This window comes from Bombina bombina, chromosome 5 (assembly GCF_027579735.1).
Source record: "Bombina bombina isolate aBomBom1 chromosome 5, aBomBom1.pri, whole genome shotgun sequence".
In the NCBI taxonomy this organism is placed as follows: Eukaryota; Metazoa; Chordata; class Amphibia; order Anura; family Bombinatoridae; genus Bombina; species Bombina bombina.
Genome location: NC_069503.1, coordinates 242,983,171 through 243,002,185, shown reverse-complemented (window position 1 = coordinate 243,002,185; position 19,015 = coordinate 242,983,171). Strand labels below are relative to the sequence as shown.

The following is a 19,015-nucleotide window of genomic DNA, read 5'->3' as shown; positions in this document are numbered from 1 at the left end:
CCCTGAGCTCTGTAGAGATGAACCGGATCATGCAGGGAATACAATGAGTTGCTGACTGAAATATTTGATGCAGTAAAAGCGCCAAAAAAACGGCCCCTCCCCCTCACACACAGCAGTGAGGGAGAACAGAAACTGTCAGAAAAACAGATTAAGCAACTGCCAAGTGGAAAAATAGTGCCCAAACATTTATTCACTCAGTACCTCAGTAAATGAAAACGATTTTACATTCCAGCAAAAACGTTAAACATAATCTCTAGTTATTAAACAGCTTTATGTATTTCTTACAGTGTAATTCTAGTGAAGTACCATTCCCCAGAATACTGAAGTGTAAAGTATACATACATGACATTATATCGGTATGGCAGGATTTTCTCATCAATTCCATTGTCAGAAAATAAAAACTGCTACATACCTCTATGCAGATTCATCTGCCCGCTGTCCCCTGATCTGAAGTTTACCTCTCCTCAGATGGCCGAGAAACAGCAATATGATCTTAACTACTCCGGCTAAAATCATAACAAAAACTCTGGTAGATTCTTCTTCAAACTCTGCCAGAGAGATAATAACACACTCCGGTGCTATTTTAAAATAACAAACTTTTGATTGAAGATATAAAACTAAGTATAATCACCATAGTCCTCTCACACATCCTATCTAGTCGTTGGGTGCAAGAGAATGACTGGGAGTGACGTAGAGGGGAGGAGCTATATGCAGCTCTGCTGGGTGAATCCTCTTGCACTTCATGTTGGGGAGGAGTAATATCCCAGAAGTAATGATGACCCGTGGACTGATCACACTTAACAGAAGAAATAAGTTTAAAGACATATATTTAGAACTTTACATATAAAGTGCCCAAACCATAGCTTTGAGTGCCATAAATAGAAATAAGACTTACTTACCCTAAGACACTCATCTACATAAAGTAGATAGCCAAACCAGTACTGAAACGAGAATCAGTAGAGGTAATGGTATATAAGAGTATATCGTCGATCTGAAAAGGGAAGTAGGAAAAGAAATCTCTACGACCGATAACAGAGAACCTATGAAATAGATCCCCTAGAGGAAGACCATTGTATTCAAATAGGCAATACTCTCTCACATCCCGCTGACATTCACTGCACTCTGAGAGGAAAACCGGGCTTCAGCCTGCTGCGAAGCGCATATCAACGTAGAATCAAGCACAAACTTACTTCACCACCTCCATGGGAGGCAAAGTTTGTAAAACAGAATTGTGGGTATGGTGAGGGGTGTATTTATAGGCATTTTAAGGTTTGGGAAACTTTGCCCCTCCTGGTAGGAATGTATATCCCATACGTCACTAGCTCATGGACTCTTGCTAATTACATGAAAGAAATATCTTCTCACAGGAGGTCTTACTCTGAATCCTATTCTGTACCCCTGAGAGACAATACTCGGGACAAATTTTGTACAAAATCAATGGATTCTAACATCCTTGAAAAATCTTAATCTGCCCCCTACCAGCTGAGATGGAATGAGGGCCGCATCTTCATGCGGATTTGGGGGCTGGCTTTGGTTTCTTAAATGGCTTGGATTTATTCCAATTACCTTGGAAAGAAAGAGATAGCAATCTTAACTTAGAAGTCATGTCAGCATTTCAAGATTTAAGCCACAAAGCTCTTCTAGCTAAAATAGCTAAAGACATAGATTTAACATAAATTTTTAGGATATCAAAAATGGCATCACAAATAAAATGATTAGCATGTTGAAGCAAGCGAACAATGCTAGACAAATCGGAATCCAATTCTTGTTGCGCTAAATTTTCAAACCAAACAAATTGATGCAGCTGCAACATCAGTCAAAGAAATTGCAGGCCTGAGAAGATGACCTGAATATAAATAGGCTTTCCTTAGATAAAATTAAAGTTTCCAATCTAAAGGATCTTTAAAAGAAGTACTATCTTCCATAGGAATAGTAGTACGTTTAGCAAGAGTAGAGATAGCCTTGAAAAACCTTGAAAAAGGAATAAAAGAAGTACCAGGCCTATTTCATTACTTAGAAATCATATCAGAAATAGCATCAGGAACTGGAAAAACCTCTGGAGTAACCACAGTAGGTTTAAAAACAGAATTTAAACATTTACTAGTTTTAATATCAAGAGGACTAGTTTCCTCAATATCCAATGTAATCAACACTTCTTTTAACAAGGAATGAATATACTCCATTTTAAATAAGTAGATTTGTCAGTGTCAATATCTAAGGAAGGATCTTCTGAATCAGATAGATCCTCATCAGAGGATAAATCAGTATGTTATCGGTCATTTGAAATTTCATCAACTTTATGAGAAGTTTTAAAACACCTTTTACGTTTATTAGAAGGCGGGATGGCAGACAAAGCCTTCTGAATAGAATCAGCAATAAATTCTTTTAAATTCACAGGTATATCTTGTACATTAAATAGATCTATACAAAATATGCTAGATGTTACAACAATATTGGTACAGAAATGACAAGAATACTCCCCTCTGTATGGACCGCTGCCTTCTATTAGTCTCTCCCTAAGGATTGCTATGGAATAGTGGATAGCGGATATAGAGGCGCAGGTCTGTACTTGTCTGGTGCTCCAATTGAAGTCCGAAAGAATTCAGAGTCCAACTTCTTCGTTTAAGTATAACATATATACCATATATGAGGGATTTCTGTTTAATTTCTCCTGGTCTAGGTGCAACTGCAAATGATTTACTTTCAAATGTGCACTTTCAAATTTTATTGCTCTTGAGAAAGACGAGTACATTGTTGAAACACATAGAGCCATTCATTAGAGCTTTAAAACGTGTCCATAGTGACATATTTTAATAAATATTTGTTTTTGTAACTAATATTTGTTTGCTGCCTTTTGGATTTTTCACACCGTTATCAGAAGCACTATAGAAGGAGCCGGATTCCGATTATTTCGGTGCGAGTATACTGCACATTATATACACTGTGAAATACCACACTTTCAGTGCAAATTCTATAATTTGCAGTTGCACCTAGACCAGAAGAAATTAGACAGAAATCCCTCATATATGGAATATATGTTATACTTAAACGAAGAAGCTAGACTCGGAATTCTTTCAGACTTCAATTGGAGCACCAGACAAGTACAGACCTGCGCCTCTATATCCACTATCCACATATCTTGTACATTAGATGTTGAAGGAACAGCAACAGGCAATGTACTATTACTGATGGACACATTCTCTCCATGTAAAAGTTTATCATGACAACTATTACAAACCACAGCTGGAGATATAATCTCCACAAGTTTACAACAAATGTACTTAGCTTTGGAAGAACGGTTATCAGGCAGCAGGGTTCCAACAGTGATTTCTGAGACAGGATAAGATTGAGAGATCTTGCAAATGTAAGAGAAAAAAAAAAACATATAAAGCAAAATTATCAATTTCCTTATATGGCAGTTTCAGGAATGGGGAAAAAATGCAAACAGCATAGCCCTCTGATAGAGAAAAAAGGCAAGAGGCATATAGGAATTAGGTTTTAAATAATGAAAATATCTGTCGCCAAGTATGACGCACAACACAAACAGAAAAAAAAATTTGGCGCTAACAACATCCGGAAAGGACACACCGCATCGACTAAGAGGCCAGAAATGACAAATTTGCGTCATCTAACGTAACTTTGCACCAAAAAATCTTGCGCCAAAAATGACACAATATACTTTGGCATTTTGCGCTCTCGTGAGCCTAATTTTGTCCGCAAATTTAAAATGACAGTCAAATGAAAAAAGACTATACCCCAGGTAAGAAATACATTTTTCCTAAAAGATGCATTTCCCAGATATGAAACTGACAGTCTGCAAAAGGAAATATACTGAAACCTGAATCATGGCAAATATAAGTACAATACATATATTTAGAACTTTATATAAATACATAAAGTGCCAAACCATAGCTGAGTGTGTCTTAAGTAATAAAAACATACTTACCAAAAGACACCAATTCACATATAGCACATAGCCAAACCAGTACTGAAACTGTTATCAGTAGAGGTAATGGAATATGAGAGTATATCGTCGATCTGAAAAGGGAGGTAGGAAATGAATCTCTATGACCGATAACAGAAAACCTATGAAATAGATCTCCCGTGAGGAAAACCATTGCATTCAATAGGTGATACCCCCTTCACATCCCTTTGACATTCACTGTACTCTGAGGAATCGGGCATCAAAATGCTGAGAAGCACATATCAATATAGAAATCTTAGCACAAACTTACTTCACCACCTCCATAGGAGGCAAAGTTTGTAAAAACTGAATTCTGGGTGTGGTGAGGGGTGTATTTATAGGCATTTTGAGGTTTGGGAAACTTTGCCCCTCCTAGTAGGATTGTATATCCCATACGTCACTAGATCATGCACTCTTGCCAATTACATGAAAGAAAAGGCGCACCAGCTTAATAAAAAACTGTGAAGCTCTCAAAAAGAAAGTAACCGGTACGTTCCGTATCAACCAAAGAGCCCACACGTTCTTACACATAAGCAGTAAAAATCATAAAAAATTATTAAAAAATCCCCACTGTTCAATAACCTCCCTCAGAAGATATTAACCCTTGATTCCATAAAGATAAAAGGAGTCCCACTGAGACTGTCTTCTATCGTTAACATGTGTATAAAATGTAACGATCCTACCGGAATCTATGTCGTGGAACAGCAACACAGTCCTTCAAGTTTGACAGATTGTAGCAGCGCCTCTGACAGGGACTTGAGCGAAGGCAAACAGGCAGTGAAACTCGTCAACGCTGATTGCTTAAGGAGCTGTTAATATGAGTCTGCATGGCTTTGCAGAAACTCTCCCTGCATCTCCAGACTAACTTTCATCCATACTCTCACTGAGAGGCTGACAAGACTACTTAAAACTGCAGTCCCATACCGAAGGGTACTACCCCCCATAAGAGACTACTCCAACTCTTCCGCCACTTCTCTGCCATCCTCCTGTGACGAAAGGCAAAGAATGACTGGGGGATGAGGGAAGTGGGGGAGGTATTTAAGCCTTTGGCTGGGGTGCCTTTGCCTCCTCCTGGTGGCCAGGTTCTGTATTCCTACAAGTAATGAATACAGCTGTGTTTAGAAGGAAATATGTGTTCATGGTCCCTGGATAGACCCACATCTGTATGTACCTATGTAGCTGTGAAATGCTACACATTGAGGTTTCAAATGGCTGAAGACACACAGGTTACCTTGATAAGAAAGTCTAACATTATTTCAGACAAACTAGAATCTCTCAGGATAAGTTTAAATGACTTTTTGTTACCAGGTGACTCAATGTGTCATGACTGATTATCTAATATATATGTATGCCCATTCACATTGTGGAGGCAAGTATATCGCTACTAAAAATGTATACCTGTACAAAATAATAGTCTTAATTTTAACCATGTCTTGAAAACTGGTTATTACCAGCCATAAAGAGGGCATTAATTTAACTCTCAATAATGTGCGCTTCCCAATTCCACTGAGTTTCTATTAAGTAATTGGCGCCACCATGCTTCCCACATCTTTTTTTTGCGGAGGACAATTCTGAAAGATAATATGAAAACAAACCGTATTCAAACACTGACATGTGCAGACTTTATTGAAGATGTTCTATAATTTTCCTCGACCGGTGATGAACAATCAGCTGTTTGACCGCAAATTCCTTCCCCACGCATGAGCTCCAGCGCATCACCACATTCCAATCGCCACAGATTGGCATTCTTATTGGTCGAGGAAAATTATAGACGAGGAACATGATGGGGCCTATTACTTTATAGAAACGAAAGTACTTTATAGAACATACAATTTAACTCTTCTTTAAAAATATGTACGTTGTTTCAATTTTAAATAAATACAACTGTATGCTAATCTCGGGCTAATGTTTACTTTGAAAATGTAATTGTATATGACATTTATTTACAGTTTAATATCCCTTTAAAGACATGTGAACAAGATGAAACACATTGTGTTACCCAAGAAATAAGTGGCTAATTTTTTATGGACATTAAAATATAAAGAAAAAAAAAAGTAAAAAAAAAATCTGCAAGTTTATTTTTTATTTAAAATGATATCCTTTTCCTGGAAGGGCTAAGAAAGCAGAAATTAAGTCCTGTAGAGGATAAAATTAGAATTTACAAGATCAAGAATTAAAGAGGAGAACAACAAACAAGTAAAAGAGGAAGCTGAAAAAAGGAAGATGATCTAATTTACAAGCTTGTGTCTGAATTTTCCATTTTTTTCCTCAACCGCACTATTATTGGACTGTACAAATGTATTGCGCAGGTTTCTAGAATGATTTATATTCCATTGTATGACTAATGTGTGTCATTTAACAGGAATATCCTCAAAGATACACTGCTATGCATTCAGTTTCCAATGTTACCAGTCCAAAAATACCCAACCGATGACCAAAGATCCATAATATAGCTGCTGCCCACTTCTATAAACTAGCATTTGTGTCTAGCTTATGGAGGTATTTAGCTGCTCTTGCACACAGACTGCAAGTCACAAGACTGTAAGAGTCCTATCGACAGCACTTGTGCACAAGACATTATACAATGCCATTTATGGCTCTAATTGTACATATATAGGATTGCTGCACTTGAACAAATAAATAATCCAGTCCTTATTAAACATAATTCAGTGTGTGAGACACATAAAAATTAGAAATTACATTCCCATTATTTCTTGTCATCATATATAAAAATATATATATATATCTGACATTATTTATCCCTCCAATCAATTTAAAATAAAAAAATAATATTAATAATAATAATAATTAAAGGGAAGCGCAAGATTTAACAGAATAGAATCTATGATTTTTTTTATTTATTTTTTAAGAAACAGGTTTACGCAAGTTCTATGGGGCCCTAGCACCACTGAGGATTCTCACCTGAGAGATATGGTTGATGGAGGATTCCATTCTACGCAGCTGAGAGGCCTGGATATCCAGTAGTTGGAGTACATTGTTAGCCAAGGCATTGATCTGATAGGCAACGCTTGCAAGAGATTGAGTTGTATATGCCTTTGTCTCTTCTAATGCTTTTCTCTTGTCTGGAGCCTACAATAACAAAACAAAAAATAGAATATTTAAATATAAAAAGCAGCAATAATATTGACTAATAAAAAATAAATCAAAATATACAAAATCGTGGCTGCTGATGAAACTTTACCGATCAAAACTAGCACTTTTAAAAAGGTCCACTAAACACGGCAGAATAGCATAATCAATAAATGCAAAAGCTCTTAGAAATTTGTCTGAAAAAAATGTATTACTCATGTGAAATTGCAACCAAGTTTTATTTTTCTTCCCAATAGCATCATGTGACAGCCAATCACAAATTGCATATACGTATATTCTGTCAAGCTTAAAGGGACACTAAACCCAAAAAAATGATTTCATGATTCAGGTAGAGAATACAATTTTAAATAACTTTCCAAATTACTTCTATTATCTAATTTGCTTAATTCTTTAGATATCTTTGGTGAAGAAATAGCAATGCACATGGGTGAGCCAATCACACAAAGCATCTATGTGCATCTACCAATCAGCAGCTGCTGAGCATATCTAGATATGCTTTTCAGCAAAGAATATCAAGAGATTACATTTCTGCTGTGTTTGTGTTTAGCTGTAATTTTCCTCTTACTCATTTACTGTACCCACACATATTATATACCGTTTTTCTCGCCATTAAATGAACTTCAAAAGATACTATTATTTTCATCATATCATTTACTAATTTTTTTTTTTTATAAAAACATAAACATAAAATTATGCTTACCTGATAATTTCATTTCCATCTGTACGAGGAAAGACCATGTTTTCATTCATTACTTGTGGGAAATACAGAACCTGGCCACCAGGAGGAAGCAGACACACCCCAGCAAGAGGCTTAAATACCTCCCCCTCTCCCCTCAGTCATTCTGCCAAGGGAACAAGGAACAGTAGGAGAAATATCAGGGTATAAATGGTGTCAGAAAAAAGCAAAAGAAATTTAGGTCCGCCCAATGGAGGACTGGGTGGGAGCCGTGGACTCTCCTCGTACAGATGGAAATGAAATTATCAGGTAAGTATAATTTATGTTTTCCATCTTAATACGAGGAGTCTCCACGGCTTAATTCATTACTTGTGGGAAATACCCAAGCTCTAGAGGACACTGAATGAAAACGGGAGGTTAAAAAGGAGGTGGACCCTATTCTGAGGGCACCACAGCCTGCAAACCCTCTCTCCCAAAAGCTGCTTCAGCCGAAACAAAAACATTAAATTTGTAAAAATAAAAAAAAATTAAAAAGTATGCAAGGAGGACCAGGTAGCTGCCTTACAAATCTGCTCCATAGAAGCCTCATTCTTAAAGGCCCAAGAAGAAGCCACAGATCTAGTTGAGTGAGCTGTAATCCTCTGAAGAGGCTTATGTCCCGCTGTCTCATAAGCCAAGCGAATCATGCTCCTCAGCCAAAAAGATAGGGAAGTGGAAGAAGCCTTCTGTACTTTGCGCTTCCTTCGAATAAACAACAAACAATGCTGAAGTCTGTCTGAAATCCTTCGTAGCCTGAAGATAAAACTCAAACCACATCCAAGTTATGAAGTAACCGTTCCTTTTAGGACGGTTAGGACACAAAGAAGGAACTACAATCTCCTGAATAATGATGTTGCGATCAGACACAACCTTAGGGAGAAAACCCAACCTAGTGCGAAGGACAGCCTTATCGGCATGAAAAACCAGGTAAGGAGGCTCACATTGCAAGGCCGCCAACTCAGAGTCTCTGCGTGCCGAAGCAGTAGCCAAAAGAAAAAGAACCTTCCAAGACAGAATTTTAAATGTCAAGAGAATGCATAGGCTCAAACGGAGCCCTCTGCAAAACCCTAAGAACCAGATTCAAACTCCAAGGAGGAGCAGAATGTCTTAAGAACGGCCTGATCCTGGATAGAGCCTGAACAAAGGACTGTATATAAGGAAGCTCAGCGAGCTTCTTGTGCAACACAGATAGAGCCGTAATATGTCCCTTTAAGGAACTGGCAGCAAGTCCCTTCTCCAAACCATCCTGGAGGAAGGAAAGTATTCTAGATATCCTGACCTTATGCCAGGGGAATCCACGAGTCTCACACCAGAGTAAGTAGGTCCACACCTTATGATCGATTCGGCGGGTGACGGGCTTCCTGGCCTGAATGAGAGTATCAATCACACTCTCAGAAAACCCTCTCCTGGCTAAGACTAAACGTTCAAACTCCACGCAGTCAGCCTCAGAGAATCTAGATTTTTATGCACAAAGGGGCCCTGTACCAGCAGATTCCTGTGACAGGGCAGCCTCCATGGAGGAAATGATGACATCCCCATCAGGTCCACAAACCACATCCTCCACGGCCACGACAGAGCAATCAGAATTGTTGAAGTTTGCCCATGCTTGATGCGTGCCACTACTCGACGTAAAAGTGGTACCGGTGGAAATATGTAGACTAGGTTGAATCCCCAAGGCACTGCTAAGGCATCTATCAGTTCTGCCTGGGGATCCCTGGACTGCAACCCGTATCTGGGTAGCTTGAAGTTATTATTATCAGGTATTTGTAGAGCGCCAACAGATCCCGCAGCGCTGTAAACATAGTTGGTGTACAGGATAGCTTTTGTAGGGGTCAAGTGGGTAGAGGGCCCTGCCAAGAGTTTCACTGTTGTCGGCTCTTATGAAGCGATCTGTAAACAGCTGGGCCCATAGGCTTACATTCTAAGGGGTTCAAGAGGAAAGCAATGGAGTTGGGAAAGGTTAGTGTTGGCTGTTTGCATCCCTGAATAGTAGAGTTTTTAGGGAGTGCTTGAAGCTGTTAGGAGGAGTGAAGGAAAGATCTGAGTCGAGTGTGACCCCAAGACATCGGTCGTGTGGGGTAGGGGTAATGATGGAGTTATCAACAGTTATAGAAATTTTGGGGGTGGAGACATTGGAAGAAGGGGGAAAAATAAGGAGTTCAGTTATGTAGAGATTTAGCTTAAGGTAGTGACAGGACATCCAAGATGAGATGTGAGAAAGACAGTTAGTGACACGGGTTAGTAAGGAAGGAGGTAGGTCTGGTGCAGAGAGGTAGATTTGGGTGTCATCGGCATACAAATGGTATTGAAACCCATGGGACTTTATTAAGGAACCTAGTGACGATGTGTAGATTGAAAAGAGAAGGGGACCAAGGACAGAGCCTTGAGGTACCCCAACAGAAAGTGGTAACGGGGCAGAGGATGCTCCGGAGAAGGCTATACTAAATGTACTGTTAGTCAGAAAAGAAGAGAACCACGAGAGAGCTGTGTCACAGATGCCGAAGGAATGGAGGGTTTGGAGCAGAAGAGGATGGTCAACAGTGTCAAAGGCTGCAGACAGGTCAAGGAGGATAAGCAGAGAGAAGTGGCCTTTGGATTTTGCTGTAAGTAGGTCATTGGTAACCTTGACAATTGCTGTCTCTGTAGAGTGATGGGAACAAAATCCAGATTGCAGTGGGTCAAGAAGAGAGTTTAGTGTAAGGAAATGGGATAGGCGTGCATAAACTAGCTTTTCGAGGAGCTTTGAGGCAAGAGGGAGTAGGGAAATATGGCGGTAATTGGAAGGGGAGGTTGGATCGAGGGAAGGTTTTTTGAGGATAGGTGTGACCAGTGCATGTTTTAGAGATGAGGGAAATATACCAGTGCTGAAGGAGAGGTTGAAAATGTGTGTGAGTATGGGGGTGAGGGTAGAAGAGAGGGAGGGGAGTAGCTGTGAGGGGATGGGGTCGAGGGGACAGGTAGTGAGGTGGGAGGACAGTATAAGGGATGAAACTTCATCCTCATTAACAGGGGCAAAAGAGCTGCATTTTTGGATATTTGGGTTTTGGGTGAGCTTTTGAGGGGGTGGGAGATTGGAAGCATGTTGAGAGCTGATTTCACTTCTGATGGAATCAATTTTGTTTTTGAAGCGGCTGGCAAAATCTTGAGCTGAGAGAGAAGTTGTGTTAGGAGGTGGGGGTGGGCGGAGAAGAGTGTTGAACATTGAGAACAGACGTTTAGGGTTAGAGGAAAGAGTAGAGATGAGATTAGAAAAATATTGTTGCTTGTAAAGATTAAGGGCAGAATAGTAGGAGTTCAGGATGAACTTGTAGTGAAGAAAGTCAGCTGAACTCCGAGATTTCCTCCAATGTCTCTCAGCAGTACGGGAGCATCTGTGTAGGTATCGTGTCAGAGGAGTATGCCAGGGCTGAGGATAAGAGTGTGGTTTCTGAGCTAAGGTTGGAGGGGCCAGAGTGTCAATGACCGATGTAAGGGTGGAATTATACTGGCAGATAGATTGGTCAGGGCAGGAAAAGGAGGTGATGGATGAGAGGAGAGAGCCAACGAGCTGATGCAGATCTAGTGACTTAGTGCTTCTATGAAGTTTGGTGTGAGGGATATAGGGAGGGGGAGTTGTAGGTAGGGAAGTGATGTTGCAAGTTAGGAGATGATGGTCAGAGAGAGGAAAAGGGGAGTTTGTTAAATTTGAAAGAGTGCATCGATAGGTGAAAGTCAGATCAAGGGAATGACCATCTTTGTGAGTGGGAGAGTCAGTCCATTGTTACAGGCCGAAAGAGGAAGTCAGTTGAAGAAGTTGTTTTGCAGCGGAGGCAGTGGGTTTGTCAAGAGGGATGTTAAAGTCGCCAAGAATGAGGGCAGGGGTGTCTGAGGAAAGGAAATAAGGAAGCCAGGCAGCAAAGTGATCTAAAAATTGAGTTGGGGAGCCAGGGGGGCGGTATATGACTGCAACGCGTATAGAGAGGGGGGAGAATAACCGAATCATGTGTGCTTCAAATGAAGAAAATGTGAGTGAAGAGAAGGGCTGTATTTGTTGGAAGGTGCAACGAGAGGAAAGTAAAATACCGACACCACCTCCTTGTCTATTACCAGACCTAGGAGTGTGGCTGAGATGGAGACCCCCATGTGACAGTGCAGCAGTGGATGCTGTGTCTGAAGCAGAGAGCCAGGTTTTTGTAAGAGCCAGAAGGTTAAGAGAGTGGGAGATAAAGAGATCATGGATAGAAGTGAGCTTGTTGCAAACAGAGCGAGAGTTCCAAAGTGCACAAGTGAAGGGGGATGGGTTTTTAGATGCAAGAGGAGTGCGATTAAGGTTACCAGAGTTTAGTTTATGAAGTCTATTGAAAGGCACACAAGGATGTGAAAGGCTAGGAGGTTGTGAGGGACCAGGATTAGGGGAGATGTCGCCAGCAGCTAGTATGAGCAAGAGGGAGAGTGACATGAGATGAGAAGCAGATCTGCAGTAATGAGACTGTTTTTTGGCTGAAGTGCAGGGGGGAAAGAGAGTGTTTAGGAATAGGTAAAGTTCATGAGTACAAAAGTAAGGTTAGTATAAGAGAGATGGGCTAATGAACAGTGCAGGTGGAGAGGGAGAAGGAGTCATTGAGTAATGTAGTTTGTTATAGAGACAAGAGGTAGCAAAAAGGAATATGAAGATATTGAGCATTATTATGAAAGTGGGAACCAAGTAAACACATAAGACACAGTGTTACAGCAGCACTAGCAAAAAGGATACAATGAGATTATTATTTTTTTAAACACAGTATTACAAGAGTACTTGCCTTGTGTCTTGCCCCTTGCCCAATCCTTGTTCAATTCTTGTATAATTCTTAAAAATGAGTGCCTCACTTATATAATGTTCACTTTGAAAATGTGAACATATGCAATTGTTAAAAAGTACACTGCCCTGTAAGCAATGCACACCCCTGTACAATGCACATCCCCAAACTAGTCTGAAATATATACAGGTAGGGCAGTCAGCTGAGTCCACTAAATTTAGTTGATTACTAATCAAAGACAGTTGGTAAGGCCAATTGGAATGTTAGAATCTGGTCAGGGTGAGATGAGTTAAGTAAACAGACAATAAAATTTGGAGGGGGTTAAAACTGTGACATAAGACAACTATCGTGGACCACCGGGTCCACAAACCACATCCTCCGCGGCCACGACGGAGCAATCAGAATTGTTGAAGTTTACCCATGCATGATGCCTGCCACTACTCGAGGTAAAAGTGGTACCGGTGGAAATATGTAGACTAGGTTGAATCCCCAAGGCGCTGCTAAGGCATCTATCAGTTCTGCCTGGGGATCCCTGGACTGCAACCCGTATCTGGGTAGCTTGAAGTTCAGTCTGCACACCATGAGATCCATCTCCAGCATCCCCTATCTGTTGCAAATCTCCGCAAACACTTTGGGGAGAAGAGACCATTCCCCCGGATAAAATGATTGTCTGCTGAGAAAATCCGCTTCCCAGTTGTCCACACCCGGGATCGCTGACAGTGAGCAGTTGTGAGTCTCCGCCCACTCCAGAATCCAAAATACCCCCATCATGGCTAGGGAGCTTATCGTTCCCCTCTGATGGTTGATGTAAGCCACTGAGGTAATGTTGTCCGACTGGAATCTGATGAACTAGGACGAACCCAGGAGGGGTCAAGCCCTCAGAGCGTTGAAGATCACTCGAAGTTCCAGGATGTTGATCAGAAGAAACAACTCCTCCCGATTCCACCTGCTCTGTGCCTTCCTGGCACCCCAAACAGCTCCCCATCCTGAGTCACAATCCCCCAGGATGGTCTCAGGAAGGATGTCCCCTGGGTCAACTGATCTGGACAGAGCCACCAAGAGAGGGATTCCCTCGACCTGTTGTCCAGAGAGATCTGCTGGGATAGATCCAAGTGATTGCCGTCCCATTGCCTCAGCATGCACAACTGAAGAGGTCGTAGATGGAACCTGGTGTATGGAATGACATCTATGCTGGATACCATGAGCCCAATCACCTTCATACACCGGGCCACAGATGGCCTTGAGGAGGTCTGAAGGGCAAGACAGCTGGAGGCAATTTTGCAATGTCTCTGGTCTGTCAGGAATATCTTCATGGATATAAAGTCTATTATCGTGCCCAGGAACTCCACTCTGGTACTGGGAACCAGAGAACTCTTTCCCGAGTTAATCTTCCATCCATGAGATCGAAGTAGAAGAGCTCTCGAATGGTCCTCTGCCAGCCGGCAGGATGGAGCCTGTACCAGGATGTCGTCCAGATAAGGCGCTACTGCAATACCGCTGGACCTCGCCACCGCGAGCAACGCTCACAGGACCTTTGTAAAGACTCTTGCAGCAGTAGCCAGACAAAGCTACAAACTGGAAGTGCTGGTCCAGAAAAGCAAATTCTAAAAACTTGAAGTGATCCTTGTGGATTGGCACATGAAGGTAATCATCCTTCAAGTCTATTGTAGTCATGAACTAACCCTCTTGAACTAAGGGCAGAATAGACCTTATCTCCATCTTGAATGATGGAACTGACAGAAACTTGTTTAGGCACTTTAGGTCTAGAATCGTGCCCTACTTCTTTGGAACCACAAAAAGGTTTCAATAGTACCCTAGACCTTTCTTCTAGAGGTACCGGTACAATTACTCCTAGAGAGGAGAGATCCCTCACGCACTCTAGAAAGGCATCTCATTTCTCTGGTCTTAATAGATTTGACAAGAGGAAACTGCCCCTGGGAGGGTGAGTTTTGAAACCTATCCGGTAACCCTGGGCAATTACCTCCAGAACCCAAGGATCCTGCACATCTCTCATCCAAGCCTCCGTAAAAAGAGAGATAGCCTGCCCCCTACGAGATCCAGAGACAGATCGGGGGTGGCCCCCGATCTGTCTAAGGATCTCGTAGGGGGCAGACGATCTCTTTCATGACGATTATGTCTAGGCAGGCTTCTTGCTCTGCTTGGCTTTATTCCAAGACTGAGATGGTTTCCAAGAACCCTTGGAGTGCTCAGGCTTCGCAACAGGCTGCTGTCGTTGGGACTTATCCAAAGGGACGAAAATTTGGACCCTTAGGTTTATTCTTCTTATCCTGCAGGAGAAAAGCACCCTTGCCCCCCGTGACCGTGGATATGATAGAGTCCAAGACTGGACCGAAAATAACCTTTCCCTTAAATGGAACAGAAAGTAATCTAGATTTGGACGTCATGTCAGCAGACAACGACTTCAACCACAGGGCCCTACGGGCCAGAACAGAAGAGCCTGATGTCTTGGCATTCAAGCAAATAATCTGCATATTTGCATCACAGATAAACGAATTAGCTACCCTCAGGGCTTGAATTCTTTCCTGTATCTCATTGATGGGAGTCTCCACCTCTATTATCACACCAATCGGTAGCAGCTCCCGCCACCGCAGGCTGAAATATGAACCCTGTTTGCTGAAACATCTTTCTTAACAGGGTTTCTAATTTCTTACACATGGGTTCCTTAAACGACTAACTATCCTCGAGTGGGATAGTGGTGCCCTTAGCGAGCGTGGATATAGCTCCATCCACCTTAGGAACAGATCCTCACAACTCTAGCTGAGCATCAGGAACGGGAAAAAAATGTCTTAACCGAAGAAGAAGGGGAGAAAGATGAACCAAGTCTATCTCATTCATTCTTTATAATATTCACCATCTTTACAGGAACCGGGAAAGTCTGGGGGACACCCCCCCATCCTCATAAACCTTATCAAGCCTAGGAAAGCAATGTTTAACCTTTCATTTGCGTTCAGTGGGGCGAGGAAAAGAACTGAAGGCCGCAGACACCGCAGTTTGTAACTGATCAGCAAAATCTGGTGGCTACAGGGCACCTCCCGCAGGAGGATTAGTAGTGCATTGGGGAGCTGCATTTTATAATCGAGATGATTTAAGGGAACGCACCTCATAGGACGGAGACCCCTCAGAGGTGGACGGCTCAGTGGTACTAAACATCTTGACCTTTTTAGATCACTATTTGATTAAGGCATGTGTAACAGTTGAACAGGCGGGTATACCGTAGCCTCCTCACAATAAACACAGCCATTAGATTTAGGCAAAAAGGAGTACCCTCTAACGCATCAGAGTCCTCCATTGCTTGCGCCTTTAATAAGGACTATAGAAAAATATAAATGGCACCTTTATATCCCAATGGCCAAGGCACTCACAACCTCCTATGAGCCCACAGAGAAACCGCTTTCATCTCCTGCAACCCACATTCAGGAAAAGGAAGAGAATGAGGCCACACCCGGTCACATGAAGTGCCATGCAGGACTGCCCCTGCAGTCGAGAAAAAAGTGTGCCAAGCTAAACAGAAATCAAAAAGAAGGAAGAGCCTAACTGTTCACACACTGCCAGGGCCACATCTCCCACATGTCGCAGCAGATAAACATAATAAAACAATCATGCATAAATCCCCACATGTTCAATAATCCCCTTCCGGAGATATTGCCCCTTGATTCTATACAGATAAAAAAAGTCACACTGTGACCCTGTCTCCTTGCGTTATCATTACAGGTATAAAAAATGAAACAATCTTAACAGAATCTACGCCGTGTAACAGGAACACGGCCTCTCAAGTTTGACAGTGCTGTAGCATCGCTCCCGACATGGACTTGAGTGATAGAAAGCAGGCAGTGAAACTTGTCAACACCGATTGCTTAAGGAGCTGTTAATATGAGTCTGGATGGTTTCACAGAAAGACTCTACCTGCATCCCCATACCCTAACATTCGTCAATGCTCTCACTGAGAGGCTGACAAGACTACTATAAACTCCAGTCCCATTCCGAAGAGTACTATCCCCATAAGAGACTACTCTTAATCTTCAGACATTTCTCTGCCAACCACCTGTGACGAAAGGCAAAGAATGACTGGGGGAGGAGGGGAGAGGTATTTAAGCCTTTGGCTGGGGTGTATTTGCCTCCTCCTGGTGGCCAGGTTCTGTATTTCCCACAAGTAATGAATGAAGCCGTGGATTCTCTTCGTATTAAGATGGAAATATGATGGGGGGGGGGGGATGGAAAGGGGAAAAAAAAAAAAAAAAAAAAAAAAAAAAAACACACTCTTTCTAACTTTGACCCCCAAAATCTACATCTACAACCAACAAAAAACACCCGTGCTAAATAGTTTCTAAATTTTGCCCCGAGTTTAGAAATACCCAATGTTTACATGTTCTTTGCAACTTATAGGGCAATAAGTACAAGAACGACTTTGCTATTTCCAAACAATTTTTCTTTTTCAAAATTAGCGATAATTATATTGTAACACTGATATCTGTCAGGAATCCCTGAATAACTCTTCACATGTATATATATTTTTTAGTAGACAACCCAAAATATTGATCTAGGCCCATTTTGATATATGTCATGCCACCATTTCACCGCCAAATGCGATCAAAAAAAAAAAAAAATTGTTCACTTTTTTTTTTTTACTAACTTTAGGTTTCTCACTGAAAATATTTACAAACAGCTTGTGCAATTATGGCACAAATGGTTATAAATGTTTCTCTGGGATCCCCTTTGTTCAGAAACAGCAGACATTTATGGCTTTGGCATTACTTTTTGGTAATTAGAAGGCCGCTAAGCACCACACTTGTATTATCCCCAGCAGTTAAGGGGTTAATTAGGTAGCTTGTAGGGTTAATTTTAGCTTTAGTGTAGAGATCAGCCTCCCACCTGACACATCCCACCCCCTGATCCCTCCCTGACCCCTCTCAAACAGCTCTCTTCCCTCCCCCGCCATTGTCATCGCCATCTTAAGTACTGGCAGAAAGTCTGCCAGTACTAAAATAAGTTGGGTTGTTTGTTTTTTTTTAATATATTCTGCAGTTTAGGATCCCCACTTAGCCTCCAACCTCCCTGATCCCCCCCCAAACAGCTCTCTAACCTTCCCTCCTCTACCTGTTTGCCATCTCAGCTGTCTGCCAGTACCCAGTTTGTTAAATTTTTAGTCTTTCTTGGGGGGGGGGGGGGGTGTTATACCCATTTTTGTTGTTGTAGTGTAGCTGCCCTCCCTCAATACCCTACCCTCCTCCCAGATCAATTTCCCAACATGTACCCCCACTCTCCCTCCTTCCCTTTCACAATGTTCCATAGTGTGGGGGATCTCTCCCCACCCCTCTCCCACATCCGCTCAGCACATATCACCGGATATCCTCCAGCGATGGGCCCGACCCGCCTCCCTGCTATGGCTCCCACCTACCAACGATCTGCACCATCGCTGTCCGATGCAGGGAGGGCCACAGATTGTCTCTCTCTGCATCAGATGCTTAGCAAAGGGTATTTGACGATGCCTCAACATCAAGGCATCGCTGCAATACCCTGAAAACGTCTGGAAGCGATCACAATCACTTACAGCACTTGAAACCCCAGAGGACGTGCCTGGCACGTCCTCGGTCGTTGAGGGGTTAAACATGCTCAGTAGGAACTGGTGTTTCAGAAAATGTGCATATAAAAAGATTGTGCACACTTAGATAATGGATGTGAATAGGAAGGAAGTTGTTTAAATTGTGTGCTCTATCTGAATCATGAAAGTTTCATTTTTTACTTTAGTGTCCCTTTAAAAAAGGGACATATTAGGGTTGTATAGAAAATATCAAACTGCATGCTACCTATGCTATAAAATTCAGCTGTATACTTGCTATTTTGTTGCATTCTAACTAGTACAAACAAACTTTAGCTCCTGCATGGGAGGATCATAGAAATAGTCATTGTTTGACCTGTCATATCCTGCAGGGCACCTACTGACAACCCCCTCTTTGCCTAGTTTTACTTCTTTAATTCACAGTGGTTCTTGACCAAGAAACCAGATGTGCATGGATGAACAGGGTAAAGCAGCAAGGGAAACGAGATCATACTGAGCATTTGCACAAGCTCACAGGGTATACGTATACTAGTCTGATTGGCTGGTGCCTGTCACAAGATACAGGGGGCCGGAAAATGGGAGAAAAAAATAAAGTTTTCAGAAAAAAAAAAAAAAAAAAATCTACTTCTTATTTGAAATTCATAAGTGCTATTGCATTGTCTTTTTTTTTTATGTATGTGTTAATTATGTAATTCTACTGCATTGAGGGAACCTTTAATGAAGGAGAATGACTCAATACCAAAAACTTCTGATATAACTCACTCTCCTAAAAGTAAAAAAAAAAAAAAAAAAAAAAAATGTATATTATAAACAGGGCTCAAATTTTCCACTCACCCTGGTCAAGTAGAAATTAAATGGGTCGAGTAGTAAAA

The 19,015-nt window shown here is 41.6% G+C and overlaps 1 protein-coding gene across 12 annotated transcripts in view; it reads right to left on the bottom strand.

The window, feature by feature from the left end:
• Positions 1-19,015, bottom strand: part of ABI1 (abl interactor 1) — a 348,244-nt gene that overhangs the window by 244,327 nt on the left and 84,902 nt on the right. For all 12 annotated transcript variants that reach the window (XM_053713914.1, XM_053713911.1, XM_053713917.1 and 9 more), the window contains exon 2: positions 6,887-7,054. In XM_053713914.1, the coding sequence (XP_053569889.1) occupies positions 6,887-7,054 (168 nt within the window). The remainder of the gene's footprint in view (positions 1-6,886; positions 7,055-19,015) is intronic.